Source organism: Aythya ferina (assembly GCF_964211825.1).
Source record: "Aythya ferina genome assembly, chromosome: 5".
NCBI lineage: Eukaryota > Metazoa > Chordata > Aves > Anseriformes > Anatidae > Aythya > Aythya ferina.
Window position 1 is genome coordinate 25,082,464 of NC_140301.1, and position 26,727 is coordinate 25,109,190.

The following is a 26,727-nucleotide window of genomic DNA, read 5'->3' on the forward strand; positions in this document are numbered from 1 at the left end:
AATCAAAGAACAATTGGTAAAAGAGATATCACTCTGAAAACTAAGCCAGGTTTCTGTAAGTTAATGAAAACTAGAAGAAAAAGCAAGGAAAAATTTGAATCTCAAATTTGTGTCTATTCAAAAGAAACAGTTCAACAGTATGGAAATATTCTTCCACACTGTAGAATCTAAACCAAGTTTTCCACCCATGTGAACTAATAAACTTGCATGCTCAGGCCATCTGGACAACTGCCTGTGTGGATGATCAGTCATCTTTTAAAGAAAATCATCCAGCAAAGGTTATTTTGCACAATATAGGAGAAAGGAAGGAGTAAAAAAAAAAAAAAAAAAAAAAGGGGTGGGGGAGGAAGAGAGGGAAGAGGGAAGTCAAGCAAACAGTAGGACTTAAGAAAACAGTTTTGCTGTTTCTGGATGACCTGAATAAGCTAGGTGCCATCAGGCTGTATTAGAGGTGCAAATCACATCCAGACGCTGCTCCGGAATTGCAGGATGGTTTTGCCAAAGAAATGTGTAGAGGTTTTACTTGGATTCAACTGGAAACTGAAAGTTAAATACATGTAACATAACAGAACATTTGAATACCATTTTGGACTGTAAACTTATCTATTGCAAAACTCCTGTACCAAAAGCATTCGATGAAAACAGACTGCAGCATTAAAGTATACACAAAGAAATAAGAACACCATGTAGGATTTAACGTGAAGAATGACAAGTCCGCGTTAATGAGAGAAGAGAGACCATATTACAGATACTGGTAGCCAAAACCAACAAGCTTGCTTTCACTAGGACTCAAAGAATAATTTTTAATTTAAGTACTAGCATTACTGAAAGCCACAGAAAAACGAGTCTGCCAGAATTGGAAGTGAGAAAATACTTCATCTTCTGCCAGCATACTAAGTCTATTCCAAAGCTCACTTGAGTTACTAGAAGACTTTCCACTGTCCACAGTATCAGCAATATCATTTTTTCCATTTTATTTCCCTTCTACTTTCGGAATGGAAGGGAAGGTATCTTCCATGTAACTTTGAGTATTTTTAAGTATTAGAAATATATACAATATTATATTTATGACTTCATTTCATAAGTATGAATATCAGTACTTTCTAAAACACTATATACAACCCACACCACACTCCTGAAGTAAATAAGGCACAGTTTCTGTTATTGTTTGTATTTCAGCTCCACCTCTCCAATATTTCAACACTCTTTGGGAAAGAAAAAGAAAAAAAAATGCTTTTACAGTTTCTCCAAATGCTAAATCCATATTCTAGTAATTAAATAATGTTATTATTAGTTTAGTAATACTATTGTATTGCAGGAAAAGCATGGCAAATGTTAAGAATTAACAGTAATTGAATCTGATATTCTATTAGCTAAACCAGAAACATTGCTAGATGCAGTATTTTAATAACATAAATAAGACTGCACGTATGTGTTACAATTAAGTTGTGCTAGATGTTTATTTACACAGAAGGGTCTGATGATCATCCTGGGAATGTAAAAGGTTCTTTGGATGCAAAGTGTCATTGGTGTACTTGAAAGTGGCATTAACATTCATGACCTGGAAGCATTCACCAAATGACCACAGCCACAGAAGAAAGTTGCATCAGTATCCATCAGGCTTTATTAGAGGTGCAAATCACAAGCCATTCTCAGTTCACTATTTCTGTAAGCTTTAGGAAAAGCAAAGAGCTGAATGCATCAAAGCACAGCATGCTCTGCAATAAGCCCTTTCCACACACACTAACAAAGGCAAAACTGAAGTTCATTCCCAGCATCTAGTTCTATTCTTTAAGTTATGCAAGAAACAGAGCAGCCCACAGTTTGTCCCACACAGATAGTTCCTCACATTTGCTCCAACACCTTCATGTAGTTCACACCTTGATTTCCAGAAGAAACATGAACAATTTGCAGCAGGTAAGAGAGCACCTTCAGGCTGGCCCAGAAAACAACTCTAGCTTCTCACTGGAGTAGCTCACCCAACAAGCTCACCCAAGCCCCAGCCAGGAAACACCACTCCTAGATGCCTCTGTAGAGAGAAGTACAGATCCTGGGACTCGCACCAAAGCACACGCATACTCCCACTAAATCCTAAAATAAAGGGCCAGTGCTGGCCAGTGTGAGCCCCTCCAAGCTGTGCTTACCTTAGAGCAAAGGCCAGCTGGAAGCCACCAAACAACAGGAAGTCCAGGTGGGATTTGCTCTTGACCTTTAAAGCCAATTGCCTGATGTGCTTCCAGGCTGCTTGCTAGTGCTGCAGGGAGAAAGGAGCCTTCCTCCTACAAGGCTCTCTCCAAAGCCTGCTTGGAGATCAACCATGTGCTGAACTGCAAACAATCATGTGTTAATTGTTTAATTGCCTGCCCTGTTATTACTTGGGGGATGGTGGCTAGGGTTGGCTTTTTATAGAATCAGGGCTAAAGGGTGATTCAATAACTATGAATAAAAGAAGTCCATACAAAAAAACCTTCTTTAGCCAGAGATAAGAACTATCTAGCCCAAACTCCCTCTGATGAATTAGTAGGGTATGTTTGGGGAAAAGCATTAAAAACAGGACAAGCATCTGATAATGTTCCTTCTCCTCTAACCTCTCAAGCTTTATACAGTTTAGGAACTTCCTTAACTACAGCAAACACCTCTCCAGGCTGAAATTTTAGGGGTTCAAAACCAGCTGATGGCAGCCCTGCTTTCAATAACACCAATGCACAAAGACTGGTATGCAGTGAACCTGAGAGCTATTTATGACCATTTAGAAGGATGAGGGAGCCTATTGCCAGTATGTGCTAGAAGACTGATAAATGTGGAGGAAATTTTAACGTTTACGTCCAGATTATTAGAGAAAATGGTACTTCATCTGTCAATTTTACATCTGTCCTACCTAGGTCTTTATCAGTGCAGCTCTGTGCTATGTAAGCAGAACAATAAAGGCAGTGGCAGTAGTTCCAGGAGCTTTGAGATAAGCTTCCACTGTGCCTATATATGCATATGTGTGCTTAGCACAGCAGAGATTTTTACTGCCATGTAACTCCTGCTAGTCCTAAGCATCAATCAGGCATGACAAGTCACTGCCTAAGATCAGGTTGTTCTTGCTAGTGGCACGTTTCCATGGGCATAAGAACTTCACCATCACCAAAAGAACAAAATGACTGGAGATGGGGCTTTGGTGGGTGACAGTGCAGCCTGCTGTCCTCTCCAGTATAATCTGTGATGTGTGCCTGGCTCCCTGCAATGCTCTGATATGAGTATTAAGTTCATTGTTTTTTTAGTAGGAATCATTTAGTAACACTGTGTTATATCCTATTAGAAAGTGAAACCATTGTATTTAACCATGAATATGCTAGGGAGTTCATTTAAAATTCCCTTACTGTACACATCACATATTATTTTTTCAATTAAACTGATTCAGTACTGGCATACAACATACCTGTGTTTCCTTGAGTACTCTCATAGGTAATTGAACATCTGGAGGTAAAAAAAGTAACAATAGAAAAGAAGGGATTCCATGTAGGTTCTTCATATTAAGTTGAACAAAATTCCACAGTGCCTACATGCTACTTGAAAGTGAATATAAAGTACCTCTGAGAAAGGAGCTGTAGAAATTGAGACTGTTAAGACAGAACAAGGGGTTATGAAAATGTATAAATGCATTCAGGGGGAATATTAGGGTGCCACTGCTACCATCTGCAAGATGTGTTTCTCTTCTGGTTTCCTACTTCTGTTGCTTCAGAAGCTTTAGTGTAAAGCAAATATTACATTTTTGCTGCTACTTACACCATATGCACCACAAAACTTTGTTTATTCTTAATAAAAATTAGATTAACGAATTTTCCAAATTTTTAGTATCTTCGAAAACTTTCTGCTTTCAGGAAAAGTCCTACATCAGGACAGTAGTGGGAAAGTGCAGGGGATGTAGGAAGTAGGGAGAAAGAAAATAAAAGAGTTACCTGAATACGCTCCATGTTCTACCTGTTTAAAAGCAACAAAGCATTTGTCAGTTATTTCTGTAGTCTGCTATCACTCCCTAAAGCTGTAACTTACATACATTTTTTTACATACTTTACACATAAAGTAAAGCTGCCTCAACTGATGATAGCTTGAGTTGGTCTTGTTCAGCACATCACTGAGTGTCTCAGTGACCTTGCCTGAAGTGCAAGGGTGAAGTGTTTGCACTGATGAACTGTTCTGGAATGAAATAAAAGTCAAGAGTAAGCATTCCTGCATTGCCAAGCACCATTCTGTCCCTTTTCATCTTCCTCTCTTAATGGGGCAAATTAGCACGATCGTACTTATGACTTACTTCCTGTGCATGTATCTATCTGTAGGTGCCTGTGTATAAATGTAAACAAACCTGAGGTTTGCTCTTACCTCAGTTGGCCTGGGAGTGTTTCAGGAACCAAAATAGTATGTGAAATACAGGAGTTTGTTTCTTTTTTAAAAGGTCCCTGCAGAATTGCTATGGTACAGCAACCCATATATAGTCTTCACATACCTCATACATTTTGTCTGAGTGTCTCATTATATTTCATGAACATTAATGAATTAAGTTTCAGGAAGGAACCATGTGAAGACTGTAAAGATTAGTGTCACTTAAAGGATGATTTGTGTAAAAAGAGGCTAATGATGTAGCCAAGTTTATTCAGGTGTCAGTTGCAAAACTAGACATAAAGCCTGTGAACCGTAACTCACAGGTGATCACTCAGATCACAAGCTCCCCACTGCTGCTTCAGAAAGATCACCTCCTTACCTGTTTTCAGTGATATATTTAGGCATACAAAAATTAAGCACTTTCATGTTGTTTTCAATCTTGATACTTCATTTTCAAGATTCAAACCAAGCAGTTAGCCCATCTGTCCTGAACTCATGTATCAGCATTGGTATCTGAAGATGCATTAGCAGAAAATCATTAACTCAATCAGCAACAGAAAAATATGAATGCCAGAAGAGAATAATGTTCTGAAATTGTTCCCATATATCCAGATGTTTTCTGTGCCTCACACACTAAGACTAATTGTGACAAATTTCTGAGAATGTCTGGCCAAATTCTGCTGTGAGGTTAAGCATAATGGTTTGCACATCTATGTCAAAGCAAAACTTCTAATTGAGGAATGACCCTGTACCTTTGTATCATTAACAGCTGAGACCTTCCCACACCCTATTTTTCTATGTGTATGATATAACACCACAGAAATGGCAAACATCCCACATTTATAATGAGTGAAAGTGTAAAATAAGTTTGAATAAAACCTCTTCACCACAATACCAGCCTTCTCGATTGCAGTGAACCTATGGCAAAAGGAGCAAATGTGTTAAATGAGGTGTATTCTGGGAGCAGTTTTATGTTCCAGCCAGCTCCTCTGGTGGCCACTGTCCAATAAATAGCTTGTTTGCACTGTTGTATCTGTGAAAGAAAGTTGTTGGTTCAACTAGCTGTGTAACTCTGCTATGGCTCTTAAAATTCTGCAGCCTTAAAAGCCAGTTGGTCCCCTAGGTATAAAAATGCAGTGCTTGACTCAGCACTTAAAATTGTCTCAATTTAAATGGACTCACGAGATGTATTATCTTGTTGGGTATGGGCACAGTGGCTGATGGGAGACTGGCCTGAGTTGCTTAAAGTCCTTCCACAAGTGGGATACATTTGCCATCCTTTGATTGCCAGGAAAAAATAAAAATAAAAAAAATGAGAGAGAGAGCTTTTGTTCCTAGAACTGGGGCAAAGCCCATGTCAAGGATTTGCTGGTGTCCTGTTTCATACCAGCTCCTGAGAACTTTTTTCTCCGTTCACATGCACTTTTCAGCAGTGTTATCCTTAGTCCCCAAGACTAGGAGCATGTGGGAGTGTGGAGGAAATGTATATATTCTTCCCAGTCTTCCACTGGACAGAGACCAAATTCCTTGCTGTGGGAGGGATATGAGGTTCAGAATTGGAAGAACGGGTTCTGGCAGAAACAGCCAACTGGAAAGAGAGAAAGAGAGAGATCCACGTGCAAAGTCCCTTCCAAAGATGAATCAGGGTGAAATGATTTTACATGTTCTTTCATTGTCCTTCCCACCTTGTAAACATTCCTAAAGCCTGTCTGTAAGCCCTGCATAAAGAAGTGCTAATATCCATATGTCAGTACTGGAAATGGTTTCTCCCACACCTAAAGAGCCAAGTTCATCCCATATGTAATTCCACTCACTTTAATAGCATTGCAGGAGAAAGGATACCAGGCCAGTGAGTCCACCCAAAAGCTGCAGATTCTGCTGAAAACAGCTGCTTGCCTTGTGGGTAGGATGAATCACCACAGGCTGCAGTTGCTCAGGCCTTTGCAGTAGATTCCTCTTCACTTCTGTGTGCAATTCTGCCTGCAAATATCTGAATTATCTGGTCACCAGCTGCTTAGAAGTCTTGAAAGCCTCGTTTTAAGAGTTAAGGACAGCAGAGCAGCTCTTGTTCTCAATTCTTAAACTATGTCCTTTGAATGTGTATTTCTGCTGTATTTATATTTTATTTATCCTATTAGAAGATGTTTATTAATTAGCTGCAATAGCCAGGAAGGGTTTTTACTCCTTCTGATACATTTCTTGATTTTCAGAGAGGGGGAATGACTATTAATTGTTCTTTGCTCAGTCAGTCAACATCTAGAACTAGGATCTAGGTCCGGGGAACCGATGTACCTACAGGTATTAAATTGCTTCAGTGTCTGGCCAGTACCTCGTGATCATATAGTCAGAAAATGCTGAGTGCCAGCTTTACAGTCAAAATGGAATTTCATCCTATGGTGAGACCAGCAGGGAGTTTCAGATAAGGGGGGGGGGGGGGGGGAGGGGGGTTCATAGGATCATATGGGAATGTCTTTTAACAAATTATCTTCTATTACAATGATTCTGTGACCCTGGTGGTGCCTTCCGGTCTTATGTTCCTATAAATACCTTGCTTAAGAACTAATTCCTTTTGACAATCTGACGGTGCTTCAGCTCACAGTAGAATGTATCACCAGTTAGTTTGTCTTATGTCTAACTTGAGTACTAGATTTTTGTTTTCTGTTACTGTGTTATTCTAGACAGCAGGATATTGTTTTAAATATTACCTGTTGAAAATTTTTTGTTAATGAGTAAACAAACTTTCAGCTCCTTCAACAACAGATGCTCTAAATTAAAAGGTCTGAAAACAACAGTCATATTCTTTAAACAAATGGTGCACTGTAGGATCCTGAATTATAAATGAAATTGTAAATGTGTACAAAGTCCAGTTAGAATCTACTTGGGACCAAAGTTCACCCTAACAAGAAGTATAACATCAGACATTGCAATTGGTGTGCTAATTGATGTAACTAAAAAAACTAACAGAGGAAAGACCTTCAGAGTGAAAGAAGGTTAGTTATTTTAATCACACTAGAGCCTTTTATAAAATTGCTTTTATGGTTGAATAAAACACGAGACTACATAGTTGTATGAAAATGAGTTTCCATGAGCTGTCTGGTGCAAGAGATAAACAAGATAAAACTGACATACTCTTGGACACTGAAATGTATATGCAAAACTACAGCTATTTTGTGTTCGTGTGTGTGTTACAGAGAGAGAGAGAGAGAGCTGGGATTTTAAGTGAAAACATCTATTTCCAATTGCCGATTTCCCTGTGCCCACATATAGGCATGAGGAATAGTCATTTTTATAGCCAGCCTTCCTAACACTACATAAGGAGTAGCACCTTTCTTCCTTCCTTCCACAGCCTGTTGCACAATACTGTATGTGGTATGAGATTAGGGCTTCTTCAAGATGTTCTTTGTTCTTCCCATTTTATCTAATGCAACAAGGCAGGGTGTTGTCAGGACTTTACCAGGAAACAGTAGAACTATTTTTTGCCCTAAGTCTGCAAATGCCTCCTTCTCTGCCCGTTTTTGCACAAATCAATTAGCAAAAATTTGATTTCATCTCACTTTGTTTTAGCTCTCTAGAAGTTATCCCAGGCACCTAAAATCCTAATCCAAAGGTCACCTCCCCTAATTTAGGTATCTAAATTTGTTCTGTAATGAATGTGCCCCCACCCATTATTTTACCTCTCACTCTTGGCTCAGGATCCTCCTCATCATCATATTTCATCTAATTCTAAGACAAATGAGTTAAATGAGTAGACTTTGGTGTAAAATGGGACAGCTATTTTGGACTGGATGTCCAACTTCTCAACAGCTAAAATTAAAAAGATTGAGCCCATGTTTCTTTTGGTTTTCTTCTGTGTAAAACTTCACACGCAATTATCTATATGAGCCATTTTAGATCCTAAATTGAAAGATCTTTTTTTTCTTTTTTTTTTTCTTTTTTATAGGTGATGGCAGCAGGTACAGCAATTTGTCTGCACATTCCTGCCAGGATTTCTTGTAGTCCACATCTGTCATTTATTCCAAATTAGGAGTGTATTTGCTCTAGGCTTGCTCTATAGTCAGTGAAGAAAGGCAAGTACCTTCAGAGAAGTGTTTCTGGGTCTGCCTGCCTTTCTCCATTGACAACAGAGCAAGTCTCAAACTGCTACAATCCCATATTGGGTACTTCAGTTAAAGGATGGGATGAATCCGTGTATATCTGCTGCAGTGCTAGAACGCATAATAAATTTGAAATCCACTTTAAAACCTTGCGAGTATAATATAAATCATATGTCAAATTACATATAGTGCCAGTGATGTGTTTGTGTGGTGGTATGCATACACACGCATGCATGAATGCTTTACATATGATTATACTACAACAACAACCAGAAAAGAAAAAAAAAAAAAAAAAAAGAATAAAAGCCTGGTAATATAGCCTGTGAACTAGTTTTTAGAAAGATGTGGAAATTATTTTTTTCAGAAGTGAGCTTTATCCTCTTGTACAAAGTGGAATAATACTTCCAAAGCCAATCAAATGCAGTATAGCATTTGTTCTAGATGAGTGTGATTCGTAGTGAGACCATTTTTGACCTGATGGAATGAGAATTAAAAAAAAAAAAAAAAAGAAAAAAAAAATTAAATGCATAGTGGTAATAAGAGAAACTTTACTACTGACCTGTGTAAAGACTTAAGATTGCCAAGATTCATATTGTCAGTGACGTCCAGCATCAACAATGCTCACAAGCAGTGGACTCAAAATGAAGTTGTCTTTTTTTGGCAACAAAATATTCTGCATTTAGCAAAGGCATATGTTTCAAACTCAAATGACTTCACTTCAAATTAAAGCAAAAAATGTTTTGAAGTATAGTCATTTGATAATCATTTGCTTTAAAATAAGCAACATATTTCTATCTAATGGGATCCACATCTCTAACAAGTGAACCAACAGTGTGACAAACAAAAAACAACCTGCTCTTAAATATAATTCCAAAATAAATTACATCTAGTTCTTTTTTTGTTGTTGTTGTGCTGTTTTCCTTTTTTGGCCGCCTGTATAACTCCCACAATTTTTTCATTGCTACAATGACAAATGCTATGAGAAAAGACCTGGTCCACTGCCAGAAATCTACTCTAGACTTCAGTATATGTTTCTGCTTTCAAGAGTCAATTGTTTTCCTTCTCTCCCAGGGGCCACTAGCTACCTTATTACCAGAAAGAATGACCCCTTGACAGCGCAATTGAGATCCAGAAACTCAACAAAATTGTAACCCCTCCAGTGGCATCAGAATTCTAATCAACAGCAGAGGGTCTGGAAGACAAATGTACTTGTGTATAAGGCCACCATATTAGAAAGTGGCTTCTCTACTTGCAAAGAAACCTATTTCTATTTTGTTTCTCTTGATATTTTTATTACCCCTTTTCTTGTAACCTTTTCATTGCTAGTGTTCTTAAGGTAGAAGGGTTTTCACAGCATGGGAATTATCTGTACTCTGTTTACACAGTTTGCTGCCTTTTCTTTCACTTGCAATCTATTTTGTGCAGTGTACAACTAGACATGGGAGTCCCCTAGTTATTACTGATTTTTTTTTTCTCTTATTCAGCTTAATCTACTAGCAGAACAATTGTTGCATCAATATGTTTATTGCCATATAAGAAACACAGGTAAGGACTCCAGCCTTGAAACCGCATTGAAAAATGAGCTTGGTATCTTAAGGTGAACTTCATAGAGAGCATACCTTGCACTTGCAAGGACGTGCACCAAAGTGGAGGCATATGATCATATTTCTCAAGTATAATTACTAGCAAAAACATTCAATATATTTGCTGGCTCCTTTTGCATGCCCAAGATTTGAGAATCTAATGTTGTTTCACATAAATACCTTCAGATAAATATACACAAAGATGACTTGGAATACAAGTCCCTGGTCTATCTAGTCTATCTGTACACATGAAGCCTTGCCTCAAAGTCTTGAGGTTTACAGAATGTGTGCCGCCAAACTGGCAAAATGCATTTTGAAAATGTTAGAGAACTCCATGAAAATCTCAGTGTGAGTTAAAAGTTTTCTTGTGATTGCATTACAAGGATTAGCTGATGTTCATTTGAAGGAAAATGTTTAAGAGCAGCCAGTATGTGCCTTAGGCACAAAACAAACAAACAAACAAAAACCAGCAACAACATTCTGCTGAACATGCAGAGTGGAGAAGGGCATGTGAAGGACAAGAAAGCATTAGGGCAAAAAAAGAATCCGTGTTTTTGTTACCTTTCTCAGACAAAAGCATTAGACCCCCTAAGTGATCTCTGGAAGGAGCACTAGTTTGCCATCCTAGCACCTCCAGAGCAGGAGCAGCACAAACAGCAATAATTTTCCCTGCACTGTCCCAGCAACAAAATGTCCTGCTAATGCAGAGAAAGCACTGGGTGCTTGCTTTCCCTGGTGAGACATGTTTGTGCTACAGACAGGCAAGAGGGAGGATGCTGTGAAAAAGGCTCTTCCACCCTGTAAACCAGACTGAGATAGCTCACAGGAGCAGCTGAAGTGATACTTGGATTTTCAGGTCATTGCCATACAGAAGGATCAGAGTGAATGAGCTTTTGCTTTGCAAGCAGTCACACTACAGGGAGAGCTGCTTTGCATGTTTCCTTTGCCCCTGCAAATTGAATCTCAGCGTCAAGACTTTAATTAATAACAAAAAGTGGAAAATTGACAATTGAATCTTTTGACACTTTTACCCCAAACTGTATTGACTTATTGTCTTGCATGTTAAGGTCATGTCTTTTTCATTTCTATACAGAAGCCAGAAGCAAGTTACACAGATTGTTACATGTGTAAGTGTTATACGTTAAAAATAATACCTCTAAACAATGCTGTCAAAGTACGAGACCTACCTGACTGATGGAACAGTCTTCTAAAAAAAAGCAGCTCTGAGCTTCCCTTAAAAAGAAAGAAGGAAAATCTAAAGATAACAATGAACAAAAAAGTAGCTGCTTCTGCCAGACCCATCAAGTTAAATGGTTCTTTGTATTGTTCAAAGCATGTACAGTATTGTCTTCTGTGGCAGAGGGTAAAGAGAGGGAACTTTCACAGATGTTTTGATGAGACAACAAATAAAAATAATATTTTGACAGAGAGCTCATCCCATTTAAAAAAAAAAAAAAATCATTTTGCCAGCTCAAACACAAATCCCCTTAACATGAAAAATATTGATGGTGTATGTGGAGCCATCCAGTAATACTTAGAGGAAACGTGCCATTCATAACAGAGCGTGCAGCATGACTAAAGACCCTAAGTGCCTGGCATCATTTGAGCTTAGTTTTAAATACTTATGATAGACATATTTTGGAATACGTTTCCTGAATGTAGTATCAAGGATTTACTTCAGCATTAGCTGACAGGTTGAACTTATTGGGTTCATCTACCCAATAAATGCAAAAAGGATTAATTTCTAGGTATGTACAAAGTTTGGCTTTTTTATGCTGGAATTGGGACTTATTTGCTTTCCTGATGAAACATTTACCTCACTCTGCCTCATCAATATTAACCTCACAGATCAACAGATCTTCATATCAACAGAATAGAGAAGTCAATATCTCCTTATTATTTAAGTATTTCATTGTCAGTAACTGAGTGAGAACAAACATCTGTGCAGTATAATGGCATGCACTTTAATTTCGCAAGGTTACCATCATGCAAACATTTGACAGAAGAAAGCTAACCCATAGTAAGAATCACCCAGTAATACCAGAGTATAAAATGACAACATGTTGAAGGACATTTAAATTGAACAAAACAGGGTGTTTTTTCAGTCCTACTTTTGATATACAAATGTTGGATGTGTTTTACTGTGGCTTCTGACTATGATTGATAGGAGATGCATCAATTTCAAGGTTTGTGAATTTAAGTAAATTGTTGTCAGTGGTATCACTTCTTTTTTTTGTATTTTTTTTTTCAAATTATCTCCTTACAGAGAATAGAGTATTACAAATTGAGACAGGATATACATAAAGCATCAATTTAGCTTGAATATCCACTTACAATAGCAAAAAGAAAATAGTTGTGATACAGATGTGAGTACATCAGAGTAATTCAGAAAACTCCAGAGTATTTAAAAAACAACACTGATGGTGGTTTGGCTTCTTTTTTTCCTAAAAAGTCCTTAGTATTTCCTTCTGGAAAATACTTTGTTTGCCTTTCCATTCTAAGGATAAACAAAAAATTAAAAAATAAATAAATAAACACAAAGCAGATCGTAGAGATGTCTTTTATCTTTGTCCTCAGAACATAATTCCATTACATTCTACATTAACAAGCAAACAAAACAAACAACAAAACCCAACAACTGTTTCAACTGCTTGCAACTTGTGACAAATTTATTAACCCTTCATGACTTAAAGGCAATGCTTTATTTGACTCAAAAGCCTAAGGAACTTCCTTTAAAACCGACAGCAATTACATATTGTATGGCCAAGCTTGCTGAAGCTCCAGTACCTTCAGAAATTAGCTGTGTCTGATCTTAAACTAATTTTCCCTAGACCACTTCTTATCTGATGATGTCTGACTTAGGATCTGGTGAAATGCACAGATACTTTTTATTATGTTTTCCAACTCATGGTCATGACTTGTTTCCACATATATACGTGTTGTGTCTATGTATCTGCATGCCTGTCTATATGCATAAAGCAATGTATATGCTATTTGTGTGTAGTTTTAGTTTTAACATCAGGTTCTATAAATGAATAAAGATATTATCTTCATTTTACTGTTTGCTAAAAGAGGCAACATGGAATGGATTCTGTAAATCTAACTATACATGTTGCTGATTAAAAGCTGATGGTAACAGTTAATATACAAGGGGACAGACTAGTTTTTCTTCTAACATTTTTTTCAGAGGAAAAAAAAATGAAAATTAGACAGAAAAGAGCATTTCCAGATGTGACTGTATGGGGCTTGATTTGAAGCACTTTTGTTATCTCCTTAATAATGCATGTAAGAATGCTCATGTGAAACGTTATGTTAAAACTCAGTCGTAGTAGATATTTGTGCTTATGAATTGATTCCTTATCTATATTTTATGGAGAAATAGCTCGGCACCGGATTACAGCACATTATTTTCCAAACTCCTTATTAGACTCTGCATCTCTCTCTACTGTGCCTCCAGGCTTAAATTAAAAACAAAACTTAAGTAAAATTTAAAGAGACAACATTCAGAAAGTTATTTTTTACAAAGCTTCTGAAAGTTTATCATTATTTTTGTCCCTAATAGGCTTGCCTTTGAAATAATTTGATGGCTAGGTTTATAAATCCACTTGGAAGGATCCAGCATCCCATAACCATTAATAGGAGTATATATCACAAAAATGATTTTACATATAAATAATGGTATACAGGATTTGGCTTAAATTGTCTGACTTCATTTGATTTTTTTCCCCCTCTTAGATCATTTGGAGGGAGGCAGGAAGATCAGATTGAACACAATTTGGAAATGAAACTTGGATAATTGAGCTAAGTAGGTTGAACTTGTCAGTCACCTGTGACCTCCTCCTAGTTGCACATCACTTCAAATACCCAAAAGGAAAGGCCTGTGCAGAGTTGAAGAACGCACCCAGAGCAAGCAGGGCTTCACTCCGCTTACCACATTAGGAGGTAACCTGCTTGCTGCGTTTCTGTTTAAGATGGAGGGACCCAAGCACAGTGCCTTGGGAAGGTGCTCAGACATCTGATGCAGTCATGGGTCTCGGTGGAGGAGAGCAGGATGGGTGCTGCAGGAGAGCCCCATGCAGGGTGCTATGGGATCAAAACTGCGGTGGACCTGCAAGAGATGACAAAGTGAAGCCTGGCAAGTAAACCAGAGCCCAATGAGGGTAGGGTCTCCATTAGAGACTCCTACACCTGAAAGTCTGCAGTCTTCCCTATGCGTGAACCCAACAGCTCGCTGCTCATTTCAGAGCGATTATTCAAAACACCTTGGCAGCTGAGCCCTTCGTGCTTTCAGGATAATTATTTCTAATCGTGATTGGCAATAATAGTAATTGCCATATTCAGCTAGTGCCCAGCTGTAACGATTTTTTTTATTATCATTATTTGGGTTAACAATCGGCACTGACAACAACGTCTCCCTCCCCCAGCCCCACGGACGAGGGGCCGGCATCGCTCCGCTGCAGCCGCCCTGGGGGGGACTCCCCCATCCCGCCGGGCCCCTGTCCCGCGTGGGCGCCCACGGGGGGGGCGAACCGGGCTGTACCGGGCCGCTGAAGGGCTGCGGCCCCATCGGCCTCCCCGGAAAAGCCTCGTCCTAAAGCTGCGGGCCGGCGGCGCGTCTCTCGCCGGTGAATCTTGGCGGGTTTGTTTGTTTTAGCTGAAAGCGCCCCAAAAGCTCCGTGCTGACGCTGGTGAGGAGGGGAGCGGGGGCGAGGAGGGGCCGGCGGCGCTGACAGCTTGCCCGGGGCGTGGGGGGTGGCGATCCCGCTGCGCCCCGCCGGGAAAGGGCCCCCCGCTGACTGCCCCCGTGCCCTTCCTCCTCCTCCTCCTCCCCCCACCCCGCCCCCGCCCGGCTGCAGGGTCGCACAGCACCGTGACGGCACCGCTGACCGTATAAGGGAGCCCAGCGCCTCTGCCGCCCGCTGAACTTACTTCGGTGGCTGTTTTGGGGTCTGCACAAGTTTGGTGCTGGACATTGACGACCGCCCCCCCCAGCACCGCCCCCCGCCCGTGATTCCGCCATGCTGCGGGACAGCCTCTGCGAGCACCGCCCCCTAACCCAGCCTAACCCTAACCCCAACCCCAACCCTCCGCCCCAGCCCTGGGGGGTAGGTTTGGGGCCGGAGGGGCCCCCGTGGGGATGCTGCTCCCTGACGTCAGGCGCCCGCTCCCCCTTTTGTTCGGTTACAAAGAGTTGGAGCAGCGGCTTACCTGCTCTGGGGGCTGCGCCAGGGAAAGGGGAGGCGGGCGGGCGAATTCAGCCCCGTCCTTCTCCCTCGAATCTGTGATCGCCACACCTAAATTAATTACAGCAGCAGCCGGGAAAGCGGCTCGCAGCCTCCTCAGTCCCGTGTTTTGCTGCCTAGAATGCAGGAAAAAGCAAAGTTTCCTTGGAGCCTGGATGTACCGGAGCTGCGTTAGCAAAGCTCGGTGTTTCTTGCTACGACCCATTGACGTAAACACATTGGCAAATATCATTATTCCTCCAGCAGTCTTTATTTTCTATCTTTTCCTGTGCATCTCGTTCACGGCCATTCTCGTGTTGCGCATGCAGCTGCACATTAACCCAGCAAAACAACTGCGCTACAGCGGGTTACTCGCAGCAGACGTTTATTCTTCCTCTCCTGATTCTACGGAGTTATTAAAAAGTAATGGGTGCCAAACAAATCGAGGGATATTTCCTAATTGAGGAGGAAAAATTGAACCGTCACCGTTTTGCACAGTTTGTGGGCCACCCCGCGCCCAGGTCCCACGCGTTTTTCCCTCGGGGGCGCGCACACACGGGCACGCTCGTCCTCGCACCTCTGGGGCGGCTGGCTCCTTATTTCTTACGGAGCTTAAAGAACAACTCGCAACTGAAGACAAATGAACTGACAGGAAAATTTATCACTTTTTCTTCCACTTTAATTTCTTCACGTGCCCTAATGAAACGCCAAGCCCTTGGCGAGGGAGGCAATTAAACCGCCCGGCGCAGGGCGTCCTGAGTTCCCCAGCCCGCCGCACGCTTTCTGGGGCTGAAGTTTTCCAGCGGAAAACCGGGGTTTTATTGGGGTGTGCGCTTGTGATCCCACACCCGCGGAGATCCACCGGATCCCCACGGCGTGCCGGGTGTTTTGCAGCCCCCCGGCCCCCGAGCTGTGCGCAGCCATCCTTGCCGTGCCCCCTCCGTGCCGGTGCGCGCCCCGTAATTCTTCACAACGAAATTGCTTCCCCTCGGCTTCCCAGGTTTTAATTTAGCGGAGGACTGATTAGCTGTGGCTTTAAAAGGGCCAGGTCTGCGCTAGCTCGCGGCGTCACCTCTCACCTCTCACCTCCCCTCAGCCCCGGGCTGGGGTCACTGCGGGGCCACGACGGGGGAGCGGGCAGGGCGGCCCCGGCGGCGCCTACCTGCGCGCCCCGCGCAGCACCCGCACAGTGCCGCCCCCGATGGGAGCGCGCCCCCGGGGCCGGGGGAAGCGCCGCCCGCTCGCCCCCGCCACCAGCAACCCGCAGCTGAAACGGGTGGTGGCCGGTGACGCGGAGAGATGCGGCTCCGCTAGGCGAAAATAAGGGGTTAGGAGATTCTAGGTGGCATCCTCCTGTCCTAAAGCCGCCCCTTCTCCCTCTCGGGGGAAGAGGGGGGGGGGGAGGAGGGGCTGGCCGGGGTGCATCGCGCCGATAAAGGCTTCGTGTAAACTTTTGCGTTTGGAGGCAACAACTTCAAAAAGCTGCGTCTGATTGAGTTCAGCCGCGGGTACCCAGATCGCATCGATTTGCGGATTCATTGAAGGTGTCAAGAGCCGTTGGTAGCGTTTCTGGTCCAGTGTCCCTAAATCAGCAGCTTCTCCCTTCTCTGCCACCAAATCCTGGAATTAGTTTAACAACAACAACAACAAATTATTTTTCAGCTATAAAAATTCATTTCAAAGAGGGGTGATGTGATAAGATTAGAGGTTACAACAAAAATAACAGAGCGCTTCTGAACAGACTTCACTTTGAGTAAATGTTTCGAGTATGTCGGATGATCCCCATTAGAATGATGATACAGGCTTTATTCTGACGATTGTGGAAGAAAAATAAGTCAAACAGTGCATACCAAAATACCAGAAAAAAAAAAAAAAAAGGCTAAAAATGAATTTATTTTCGGAAATGAACAATAAAAGGTGTAAGTTCGTTTTTAATAGTTTCGATCTTTATCAAACGATCGATGTAGATAAAGGCAAATAGAGAATATTCAGGAAAATGCAATTAATTTTAAGAAGTTACCTTTCCTTGAATGTACCGGTGCTCTAACAGAGCTGGTGCGGAGCCATTGCTTTGTTTATTTTTCTAATGTCTACCCAAATTCCAGCAATCCACAGAGTAGTAACAGCTTTTTCCATGTGTTTATCATCGAGGTTGCAACAGGATTCGCCTCAATTGTTCTGCCTTTCTTGTGTTTTCCTTTCTTCCTTTTCTGCATTTCCCAGCTACATTTGCTTTGGTTGCAAAAATAAACAGCGGAGTTTTTAACAGCAATTTGAGATGATAATGGTTACTGATCCCATTCTTTCCATCATAATCTTCAAGTGGTTTAAGATTAATGATAGGAGGTGTTTTAGTAAGGAGTGTGGGTTCTCTTCTCCAAAGACCATCGCTATGATAATTTACTTAAGATGTTGACAAGACTGTCAGTAAGGCTAATTTTTTATTAAGCTGCGCTGTAGCAACTATAGTAAGCATTTGTTGTTGTTATTTAAGCACACCGTATTTCTGAATGCCTTCCTATAAATATTGTTATTTGGTCTCTGCCTGATGGATTTGCAATCGAGATGATTCCCCTCGCCTTTGTTTCAAGAAAGGTGTCTTCTGCTATTCTGATAAATATTCCCCTCCACCCTCCCCCATTCCTCACACGGACATTTTTAAAAGAAAATAAAATTGAGCAACTACTGTCTCGATCCAGCAAGCCAGATCCGCAAAGCTTTGTTTTGGCCGGGCTCTGTCTAGGCACAGCCCTGACCCAACGCAACTCGGCTCAGGTTTGCGCGGCGGTGTTCTGCTTTTGTTTTTATTTTTCCGATGGGCAAAATAATGACGCCAACTATAAATATTTAACTGGAGCACCTCAGCGCGCAAAGAGGCTCGGGTGCCTCTTTAAACGCGGCCGACTTATGATTTTTTTTTTTTTAATATATATTTTTGTGGATTCCGAGCGGAGTTGTGCTTTTGTTACTCTCCCCACCAGCCCCGCCGGACCGCGTCCTCCTCGCCGGGGACCAACGGGGGTCCGGAGGGCGCCGGGCCGGGGTCTCCCCTGCAGCCGCATCCCCCCTCCTGTCCCCGGAGCTCCCCGGCCGGCAGCGGGGGGGGCGGCCGGTGCCGCGCTGGGGGGCTGCGGGTGCTCGCTCCAGGGGCGAGGAAGGTACGGGGCAGGCGCTTGTCGCTGCGGGGACACGTCTGGGATGCAACCTCGCGGCAGATCGGTTGGTTTCACCCTTCTGCCGTGTTTTCCATAAACACAGAACCGTAGGCTTGCTTACCTATAAATTACCGGCACCATGTGACACTCGTTTTGCCCTGCTTTATTGCCTTTTTCGCTCCCCTCACCCCGGTTGCTGGCCCTATGCATGCCTGGCGCGCAGCGGGGCCGGGCGGGTGCCGGGCAGCCATGGCGGGGACCCCGGGCACGGCTGGGGTTGGGGATGCGGCTGGGGATGCCCGGCGCCCTGCCGGGACCCTGCCCGGGGGACTCCGCGGAGGGGCGAGGAGGGGGGCAAATGGCAGGGGCTGCGAAAGCGCCTTGACCCCTGTTATCAGCGCCCACTCTTTTCCCCGTCGGTGCTCTTTAAAATGGAATGAGATAAAAAATAAAATAAAATAAAATAAAATAAAATAAAATAAAATAAAATAAAATAAAATAAAATAAAATAAAATAAAATAAAATAAAATAAAAGACACTTGGCAAACAGTCTCCCCCAGCCCCACGAAGCCGGCTGCGGAGCGAAGGGCAAGGGGCCGGGAGCGCGCTCCCTCGCCAGGCTGGCGATGCGCGCTCCCGGCGATACGCATGGCCTCGCTTTCCCCCCACACACACACTCGGCGCGTAACCGAGCGGCCGGCGCGACCGGAGGCTGCGCGGCGCAGCCGGCAGGGGGCGCTCCGACGTTGCGCCTGGGAGCCCGCGCCGCGTGCCCGCCGCGCCCGCGCTCCCGCGGGGGCGCAGGGCCGCACCCGCAGCCGCGCTCCGCGGCGCCCCCCACTCCTTAACCCCCTCCCTCGCACCCTCTCCCTCCGCCGCGCTCCCTGTGCCCGGAGCCCCGGGCGGGCGCCGCGCAAGGTGCGCGCATGGCGGGGGCCCGGCCGTGGCTGCGCGGAGAGCACCCACACCCCCCTCCACGGCCGCCCTTCTGTGTGTACCGTGCATTATGCAACTTATTAAATACGGCGAGAAATTGTCAACATTTTTTTCGCCTGTTAGTTCCGCTGATCCGGGCAGGATTTATTTTCAGATCTCAGGTCCCGGAGCTATAATGCGTGATTTCTTTGCCTTAAATAAAATTGGTCAAATGTTGACAACCTTTAAGCCAATCTAACACTCGAGATTACTGATGGGAAACTAATGAGAAAATATCAGATCGTCCGGCCTGGGGGCTCCTAATTAAATCTTAGCTGATTGAAAAATAAAAGCGGGTTCGGGGGCGTGGGGGAGGAGGGAAGAAGCTCCGGGCTGAACTTTAGCTCTCGTTTTGCGTTGTTCCCCCAGCCCTCCCCTCCCTCCTGGCTGCTCCCTCCCTCCCGAAAAGCCGCTCCGGTTCTTTCCAGGGATCCGAGCGCGGCTATCGGTCCTTGCCCGGTAAATATTAAGGCCTTTAAGCAACGCGATTTAACTAATTAGAAAATTTACATCATTAAGTCTCAGGGAGAGAAAAAAGGAGAAACAAATCTGTCAGTCATTTTAAAAGAGACAGGTCCTATTGAAGTGTGAAGAAATCGGCTCTAATTCAAAAAGGCAATCGGGCAGAAAAAGCCCTCAACATTACCCTGCTAGTTATTAATCAGAAGGGGGTTCCCCCCCTCTTCTTCCCTGTAATGGCAAGAGCTGAAGCACATCGTTAGTTTCCCCCGACACTGCCGCGCGGCTCCCATTCAGTTTTTTTTTGCCGCTCGCCCCTGCCCCACGCTAAGGGCAAGCACCCGGCCATCCGAGGCTCAGCCACCTGGACGCGGGGCCGCGCTGGGGACCCAGCTCCGCACAAAGCTGGGGCCCCGCATCCCGCAGCGTCTGCCGTGCGCGCTCCGTGGCCCCGTGGGAGCGGGCTCCGAGAAGGATGGGACGGGACGGGACGGGACGGGACGGGACGGGACGGGACGGGACGGGACGGGACGGGACGGAAAAGCCCGGAGCTGGCGTTGCCCGGGGGCCGCCGGCGGCAGCACCGGACTGGGGAGCCCCCAGCTGCTCGGGGGCTCCGGGAGGGGAAGGAGCGAAGGGGCTCGGTCCGCCCGCCAGCCAGCGTTGTTGCATCTCCCTGGCTCGCCCTCCCTTTCTCCCTCCCCCCCCCCCCTTCAAACACCCTCTGTAATCCCCCCCTTCCAACTGGGCGCTGAGGACTGTGGCATAAATAATAAATACATCCTACTCTGCGCTTTCTCTCTCCTAATCTCGAAGAATCTGACAGTCACTTTAATCAAAGGAGTTTGCACTGTTTCTTCATGGAGCTAATTTAAGGAATTTTAAGCGCGCTTCAGACAAAACCTGACGATAGGGGCCTATTTCTGGTCCCACGGCCCGGGAACGAACTCTCCTGCGGCTCGAGGAGTTAACCCCCTGTAAGTGGGTTCAGAATCAGCCCCCTAGTGTGTTTTACCTGGCAGGAACCTGTAAAGACAAAATGTTCTGGCCAAGGAAAAAAAAAAAAAAAACTCTGCCAGCCTGATTCCGGCTCCCATTTACTTCCAACTGTTAACTTGTAGTCCCCTCTGTAAGTAGGTTCTCCCAGACACGTAAAGGTCTTCGCCAGCACAGACACATGCCTTCATTAGCGCGCCGCGTGCTCGCAGGCAGAGCCGTGCAGTGCCCGCGCAGGCGGCTTCTTGCAGCCCGCGGGCAGCGGCCGAGCATCGGGGGCGGACCGAGCCCCCGGAGCCTGGGGGCCGGTCAGCAGCAAGCAGTGCTGGGGGGCGCACAGCCCGTCTGCCCCCGCCCCCTCGGCATCGCTCTGCCTTGCGGCTGGTCGGAATGAGTCGAGTTTTGTGAAGAAGGCCCTTTCGAGAAAGAAACAAAACCAGCGACAAGCTCTTCTTTCCCCCAAAACCAAAGTGAATATCAACCTGTCCGCTCGCCGGGCTTCGCAGCTCGGAGGCATTATAATAAAATTTACGGCGTCCTTAACAACTGCCAAGTAAAAGCATTAAAATCCCCTTTAATTGAGAAAACATTGATTTTTAACTCTGGAAAGAACGCAACCGTAATTTAATTGCAAACTTTCACCGATATAGAAGCATCTTAGGGAGGCAACATTCCGTCTTTAATAGACCTACTTTATGAAGTGATAAAAACAAAGAAAACCTGACAAATAGACAGTTGCGACAGTGAAAGAAAAGTTATTTGCCTTCTCCTCTCCCTCTTCGCAGCCCCAGAATATCGTGCTCCCCCCGGCACCCCTTCCCAGGAACTAAACTAGCGGAAAAGCAGAGGCTTGGGGAGCCAGGGAGAAGCCGCAGTTCATATTCTAAACTTCGCCTTTACCAGGCGAAGAATGATGCCAAGCGGTTTAGGGAAACGTTTTTCAGAAAACGGTAGCCTCTTTTCAAAAGGATCGGGTGAATTTTCCTTACTTTCCCTCGTCCGTTAAAAAAAAAAAAAAATAATAATATTTGCTAAAGGGAAAGGAAAGGAAAGGAAAGGAAAGGAAAGGAAAGGAAAGGAAAGGAAAGGAAAGGAAAGGAAAGGAAAGGAAAGGAAAGGAAAGGAAAGGAAAGGAAAGGAAAGGAAAGGAAAGGAAAGGAAAGGAAAGGAAAGGAAAGGAAAGGAAAGGAAAGGAAAGGAAAGGAAAGGAAAGGAAAGGAAAGGAAAGGAAAGGAAAGGAAAGGAAAGGAAAGGAAAGGAAAGGAAAGGAAAGGAAAGGAAAGGAAAATCCCACCCTCGCTTTCTATCTTATTTCTGTATCGGTTTTTGGTATTATAGGAGAGTAAAGAAGTTTTTGTTTGGTGGTTTTTCATTGATCAGTCACTCTGAGCTAATGTAATTATCCTCATCAATAGAAGGCTGCAGAGAGAATCATTATGTGGGTGACATTGATAAATGATCACCCAAGAGCTGCCTTTTCTCTTGGGCACCTCCACATATGACCCTCCCACATACACAAGGTAGCCATAGAAACACCTTGAGATCCTCAAACACGGCTGCAAATGGGAGAATACAGAAAAAGCGAGAGAAACACAACTTCACACACTTTCTGTCCTTGCCGACGCCCCCTTCCCATAGCACGGAGCCACCGAGCATGGCTCGCTCTGCGCCCCTGCCCCGCAGGCGCCGAACTCCGGCCCCTCTCGCCCCCGCGACACCACATCGAGCGGGGGCTGTGTGTGTGCCGTGGGGCTTGCTTCCCACCCCCCTCCCTTTTTTTTTTTTTTTTTTTTTTTTTTTCATTTTCTAGGAGGGTTAAATAACGGAGCCGCACGCACCGTGTGGCTGCACGGCTTGCTCCCTACGCTCCAGTTCGAAAGTCGTTCGTAGAGATGCGCAGCTGCAGCGCCCGTCGCCTCCCCAGAAATGCGGCTCTTGGAAAATGGTTAAACCCGAATTATTTGTAGCGATTTTTTAGTCACAGGGCTGTACGGGAAGGTTCTGTGTTTCCTGCTAAGGTAAAGGTTAATGCATTTTTTCGGCCGCAGACCCCCTTTTATATAAGCAAATTCTAAAATATTGAGAGCAGTAATTGATTCATAATGTTCCATAAATCGATGCGAGGAAGGGGCCGAGGGTGTTTATTTATTTTATTCCTAAAGCTGCAAGTAAAGTAGCTCTGACATCGTGTGGGGATGAAGGGGAGGAGTTGTTTAGCTGTGCGGGGTCATCCATCATCACTGTCGCGGGGACTCTGCCCAGAGCAGCGACCTCCCTTCTGTCTCTCTTTCTCGCCACCAAAACTATTAATATTAAAATTCTCCTTCAAACCTTTCCCCCGCCAGTCTCGAATCTCGCACGGTTCTCTTCGGCTCAAAGGCGCTGGGCTTCGCCAGCCTGGCAGCCGATAGCCCTCGTTCGGCGCCGTTGGGGTTCGCCCCCCGCTTCCCCCAGCAATAGGGACAAGGACAGGAGCACAAAGTGCCGGCCCAAGCCTCGGCAGCCGTCCCCGCTCTCCAGGCGGCCTCCCCCTGCCTGTCGGAGCCCCCCGCTCCCTCTCCGGTGAAGCGGCCGCGGCGGCGGGGGGGATTCCGCCCGCCCTCCCCCGGCAGGAGCAGCGGGTGCGGGCCGGCCCCGCTCCGGGCCCCCAAACCCCTCCGTGCCCCGGGGGCTGCGAGGCCGAGGGGCAGCGCCGCACGGAGAGCGGGGGCCGGCGCGTCCCGGCTGCTGGGTGCCCCCGCCGCATCCCGTGCCCGGCCCCCTCCCCGGCCCCGGCCCTCGCAAACCTGGTCGGGGGCAGTTTGCTCGCTCGCTCTGCCGCCGGGAGGGAAAGTGGGGGGGGGGACAGCGCTTGGCTCCCCCGGCATCGCCTCTTCGGCCCCGCAGCGGCCGCTCGCCGCGGCGGGCAGGGCTGGGGGCGGCTGCGCGGGCGGAGGTGCGCTTCCCTCCTCTCTTCGCGTTAACCGCAGCGAAATCTGGAAGAAAAACCCCTCGTTTGCGGTGACTGCAACCCCCCGGCCCAGACCCGCTCAGGGAAAATGGAGTTTGGGATTATAAACATGTGTGTGTGTAAACAAAAGGTGTTTCTTCTGTTACCCTTCGTTTCCCATAGCATAAGCAATTTTTATTCAGACTAGAGTATTTTCTTTAACACTATACCGCTGTCAAAACATTATTCCCGTTTTGGTTGATTTTGACAGCTGAGCAGTTTTTAAAAATACCAAAATCGGAACCTTCCGTGCTAAACAGTAAATCTCAGATGGAGAAATCTCTGCGCGTTATTGTACCTTGGATCGCAGCAGCACGTCTCACGGTAAGCACAGCCCAAAAGGGGAAGAAAACGAGAAAGAAAATAAAGGACAACACAGCAACATCAATGTTTAGTTCAACATTAACCCAACAATCTACTACGGATAAATCGTTCCCTGTCCTTCTACCTGGGCGAGGACGTTTTCTGGTATTTCTCCTAAAACTGTGAAGAAAAGATCTGCAAGAAAATAAAGTCCTGATTAAAAACATAGCCTCCCTCTTAACGTGCTGACACAACAAACCTTGCCTTCTTATTTCCCGCATCCACAGTGACCAGAATGTGAAAACTGGGACCCAGGGCATGCTCTTCTTTCGGGACTTAGGGGGTCGACGTGATTTTAACCGGGACAGAGACTATCCAAGCCTAGTGTAGAATTACCATTCTTTACATTTCATACGGGTGCCCTAAAATGACGCCCACAAAGCAGGACCCGACTGCTAAATAAATCCTCACACCCATTCCACTGGCATCCTCCCTTCTGTTGCCAGCAGCGTGGGTCCATTTACTCAGCTCAGAAATTAAACATTAACACCGAGGCTGAACCTCTCGCGGCATTCTGGCGGCAAAAGTTGTCAGCCCAAGTTTTTAATAACATGCCAGCCATTTGGAACGAGGAGGAGGACAGCAGAAGAGGGTCACAAATCTACAAATGGTTAAAGAAGTAACACTGGCTTCCTAGAAAGTTAATTCCAACCCCTTTCCCACTCCTCTCCGCCTGAAATAAAGGCAAAGCCTTTCCTTGCTCCTTGGGCCCCATCCTGCTCCCGCTGACTGAGCAGTGCCACCAAGCTCTGGGAAAGCAGATTGTCTTTCTAGCAGTGACAATCCCCCCTCCTCCCTCCAACTCAAACTCTCCTTCACTTTCTTCCAAATGCCACGGGCTTTCATTTAAGTAAAACCAACCCTCGCCCAGGATTCTGCACCAGCTATTTATATTTAAAATGTCAAATTAACATTTTCCCTCATTAGCTGAGGGTCTCTATTCCCCCCCCCCCCCCCTTTTTTTTTTTTTTTTAAACAAATGAAGAAAAGAAAAGCAATAAAACCATCTCAAAAGCTACATTGTGCAATCCTCACACAGGTAAAACTCTCGTTAAAGTCCAAGCTGCTTTGCTCTTCCTGAAACTTCCGAACCTACGCCTGGGTTACAGCCTTTCTTCAGTGCCGAGCTAAGTAGCTGGAGTTAAGGACGGCAGTGGCTGTGCATGCACATGCACTTACACATACATAGACACGTACACGTACACTTAACACACATGGCTTACTGGTCTCGCACATGGGCCTTCACAACTCACACAGAGCTTCTATGTTATTAGCAGATAGTACAGACATTAGACACAGCTCTCTGAAATACAAGCTGGTAAGAGAATAGTTTGAGTTTTGTTTAGTCTGGTATGAAAATAATATCGATAATCAACAGAAATATATAATCTCAGATGTTCTTTCACCCAATTATTCTATTAATGCTGATGACAGGCTTGTTTCTGATTTTTTCAACCTTTCTTTTCAATACTCATGAAGAAATATATTTGAGACATCTCTCCCAGTAACTTCAGTCTCGATTAAGCATGATTAAAAACACAAAAGCCTAACAAAAAATCAAAAATGAAATATTTATTACCGCATTTTGTGACTTAACACCTTTTTTTTTTTTTTTTTTTTTTTTTTTTTTTTTAAAACATAACGTCACAGTCCTCATACAAGTATTTTAATGTAAATTTTGACAAAGCTTAAAGGTAACAGCATTTTCTTCTAGTGAGGAACACGTGCTGAGAAAGGAAGAATTCATGGACATACAATACCAATTCCACAGCAGATCTGATACTAGCAAAAACATTCTTTTTTTTTTTTCAATTGAGGTAAACACATAGAATATCTAACATGAAACAATTAATAGACCGAACTCTGTACGAAGTTTGTTACAGTATTCTCTTGCTTTTTTTTCCCAAGCTTTGAGTTCATGATAAAGTTCTAGGTTTGGTGCAAAGACCGTTAGTAACTTCTTTCATTGAGGAAAGCTGCCCAACTTTTAGTTATGTTTTGTCCAAAGCCAAGGCTCAGAACTACTGGAAGAAGCTCCTGCTCTGTCTGTTTTGTCTTTTAAATCTTCACCTGCAAGCTCTTTGAAGAAGAGTCCAAAAAAAAAAAAAAAAAAAAAAAGACTGTAGGAATGGGGAGAGAATGGGGAGAGACTTAATGAAGCACAAACTATAAAGATCTGTTTGAAACTAAAGGACACATTTTATGAAGGAACAAAATGAGGGAATGGCAAGGCCTTCTTGGAACAGTCTTCTGAGTGATGAGAGACCCAGCAAGACTTTTCGTCTTCATCTCCAGGGTAGTTCTTTTCTCACTGGCCAAAACAGGTCTTTCAAGGTCTTTCATGGATAGTGACTTCACTGCTGAACCAAAACAGTCATTCTTTTGGGAACAACACACATAGTGTGGAAAACAAGGATTTTTTTTTCTTCTAAAACTATTTGAGGCAACATAACGGAGTGATCAACAGAAATGTACAAGTTAACTTAGTTCCTATGTTTATACTACAGTAGTTATAACTCTTGGAGT

At 44.5% G+C, this 26,727-nt stretch overlaps 2 protein-coding genes across 23 annotated transcripts in view; both read right to left on the reverse strand.

The window, feature by feature from the left end:
* Positions 1–23,752, reverse strand: part of LOC311437362 (uncharacterized protein) — a 61,259-nt gene extending 37,507 nt beyond the window's left edge. For 5 of the 16 annotated variants that reach the window (XM_084520523.1, XM_084520528.1, XM_084520517.1 and 2 more), the window contains exons 1-5: positions 15,251–17,823; positions 13,974–14,150; positions 4,057–4,182; positions 3,945–3,966; positions 3,425–3,462 (exon numbers count right to left, since the gene is read on the reverse strand). In XM_084520523.1, the coding sequence (XP_084376649.1) occupies positions 3,425–3,462; positions 3,945–3,966; positions 4,057–4,182; positions 13,974–14,057 (270 nt within the window). In that variant the 5' untranslated portion in view covers positions 14,058–14,150; positions 15,251–17,823. Of the gene's footprint in view, positions 1–1,601; positions 2,030–2,144; positions 2,328–3,424; positions 3,463–3,944; positions 3,967–4,052; positions 4,183–11,229; positions 11,276–11,985; positions 12,540–12,588; positions 14,151–14,582; positions 14,800–14,971; positions 15,070–15,250; positions 17,824–23,635 lie in introns of those variants that run through there. The other 11 variants (XM_084520518.1, XM_084520519.1, XM_084520527.1 and 8 more) reach the window with 11 other exon arrangements.
* A 2,243-nt stretch (positions 23,753–25,995) lies between these two features.
* The window catches only part of MEIS2 (Meis homeobox 2), a 171,910-nt gene continuing 171,178 nt past the window's right edge, over positions 25,996–26,727 (reverse strand). For all 7 annotated transcript variants that reach the window (XR_014693993.1, XR_014693994.1, XM_084522349.1 and 4 more), the window contains one exon: positions 25,996–26,727. This exon is cut by the window's right edge and continues 549 nt beyond it. The gene's annotated coding sequence lies outside the window, so the exon portion shown is untranslated.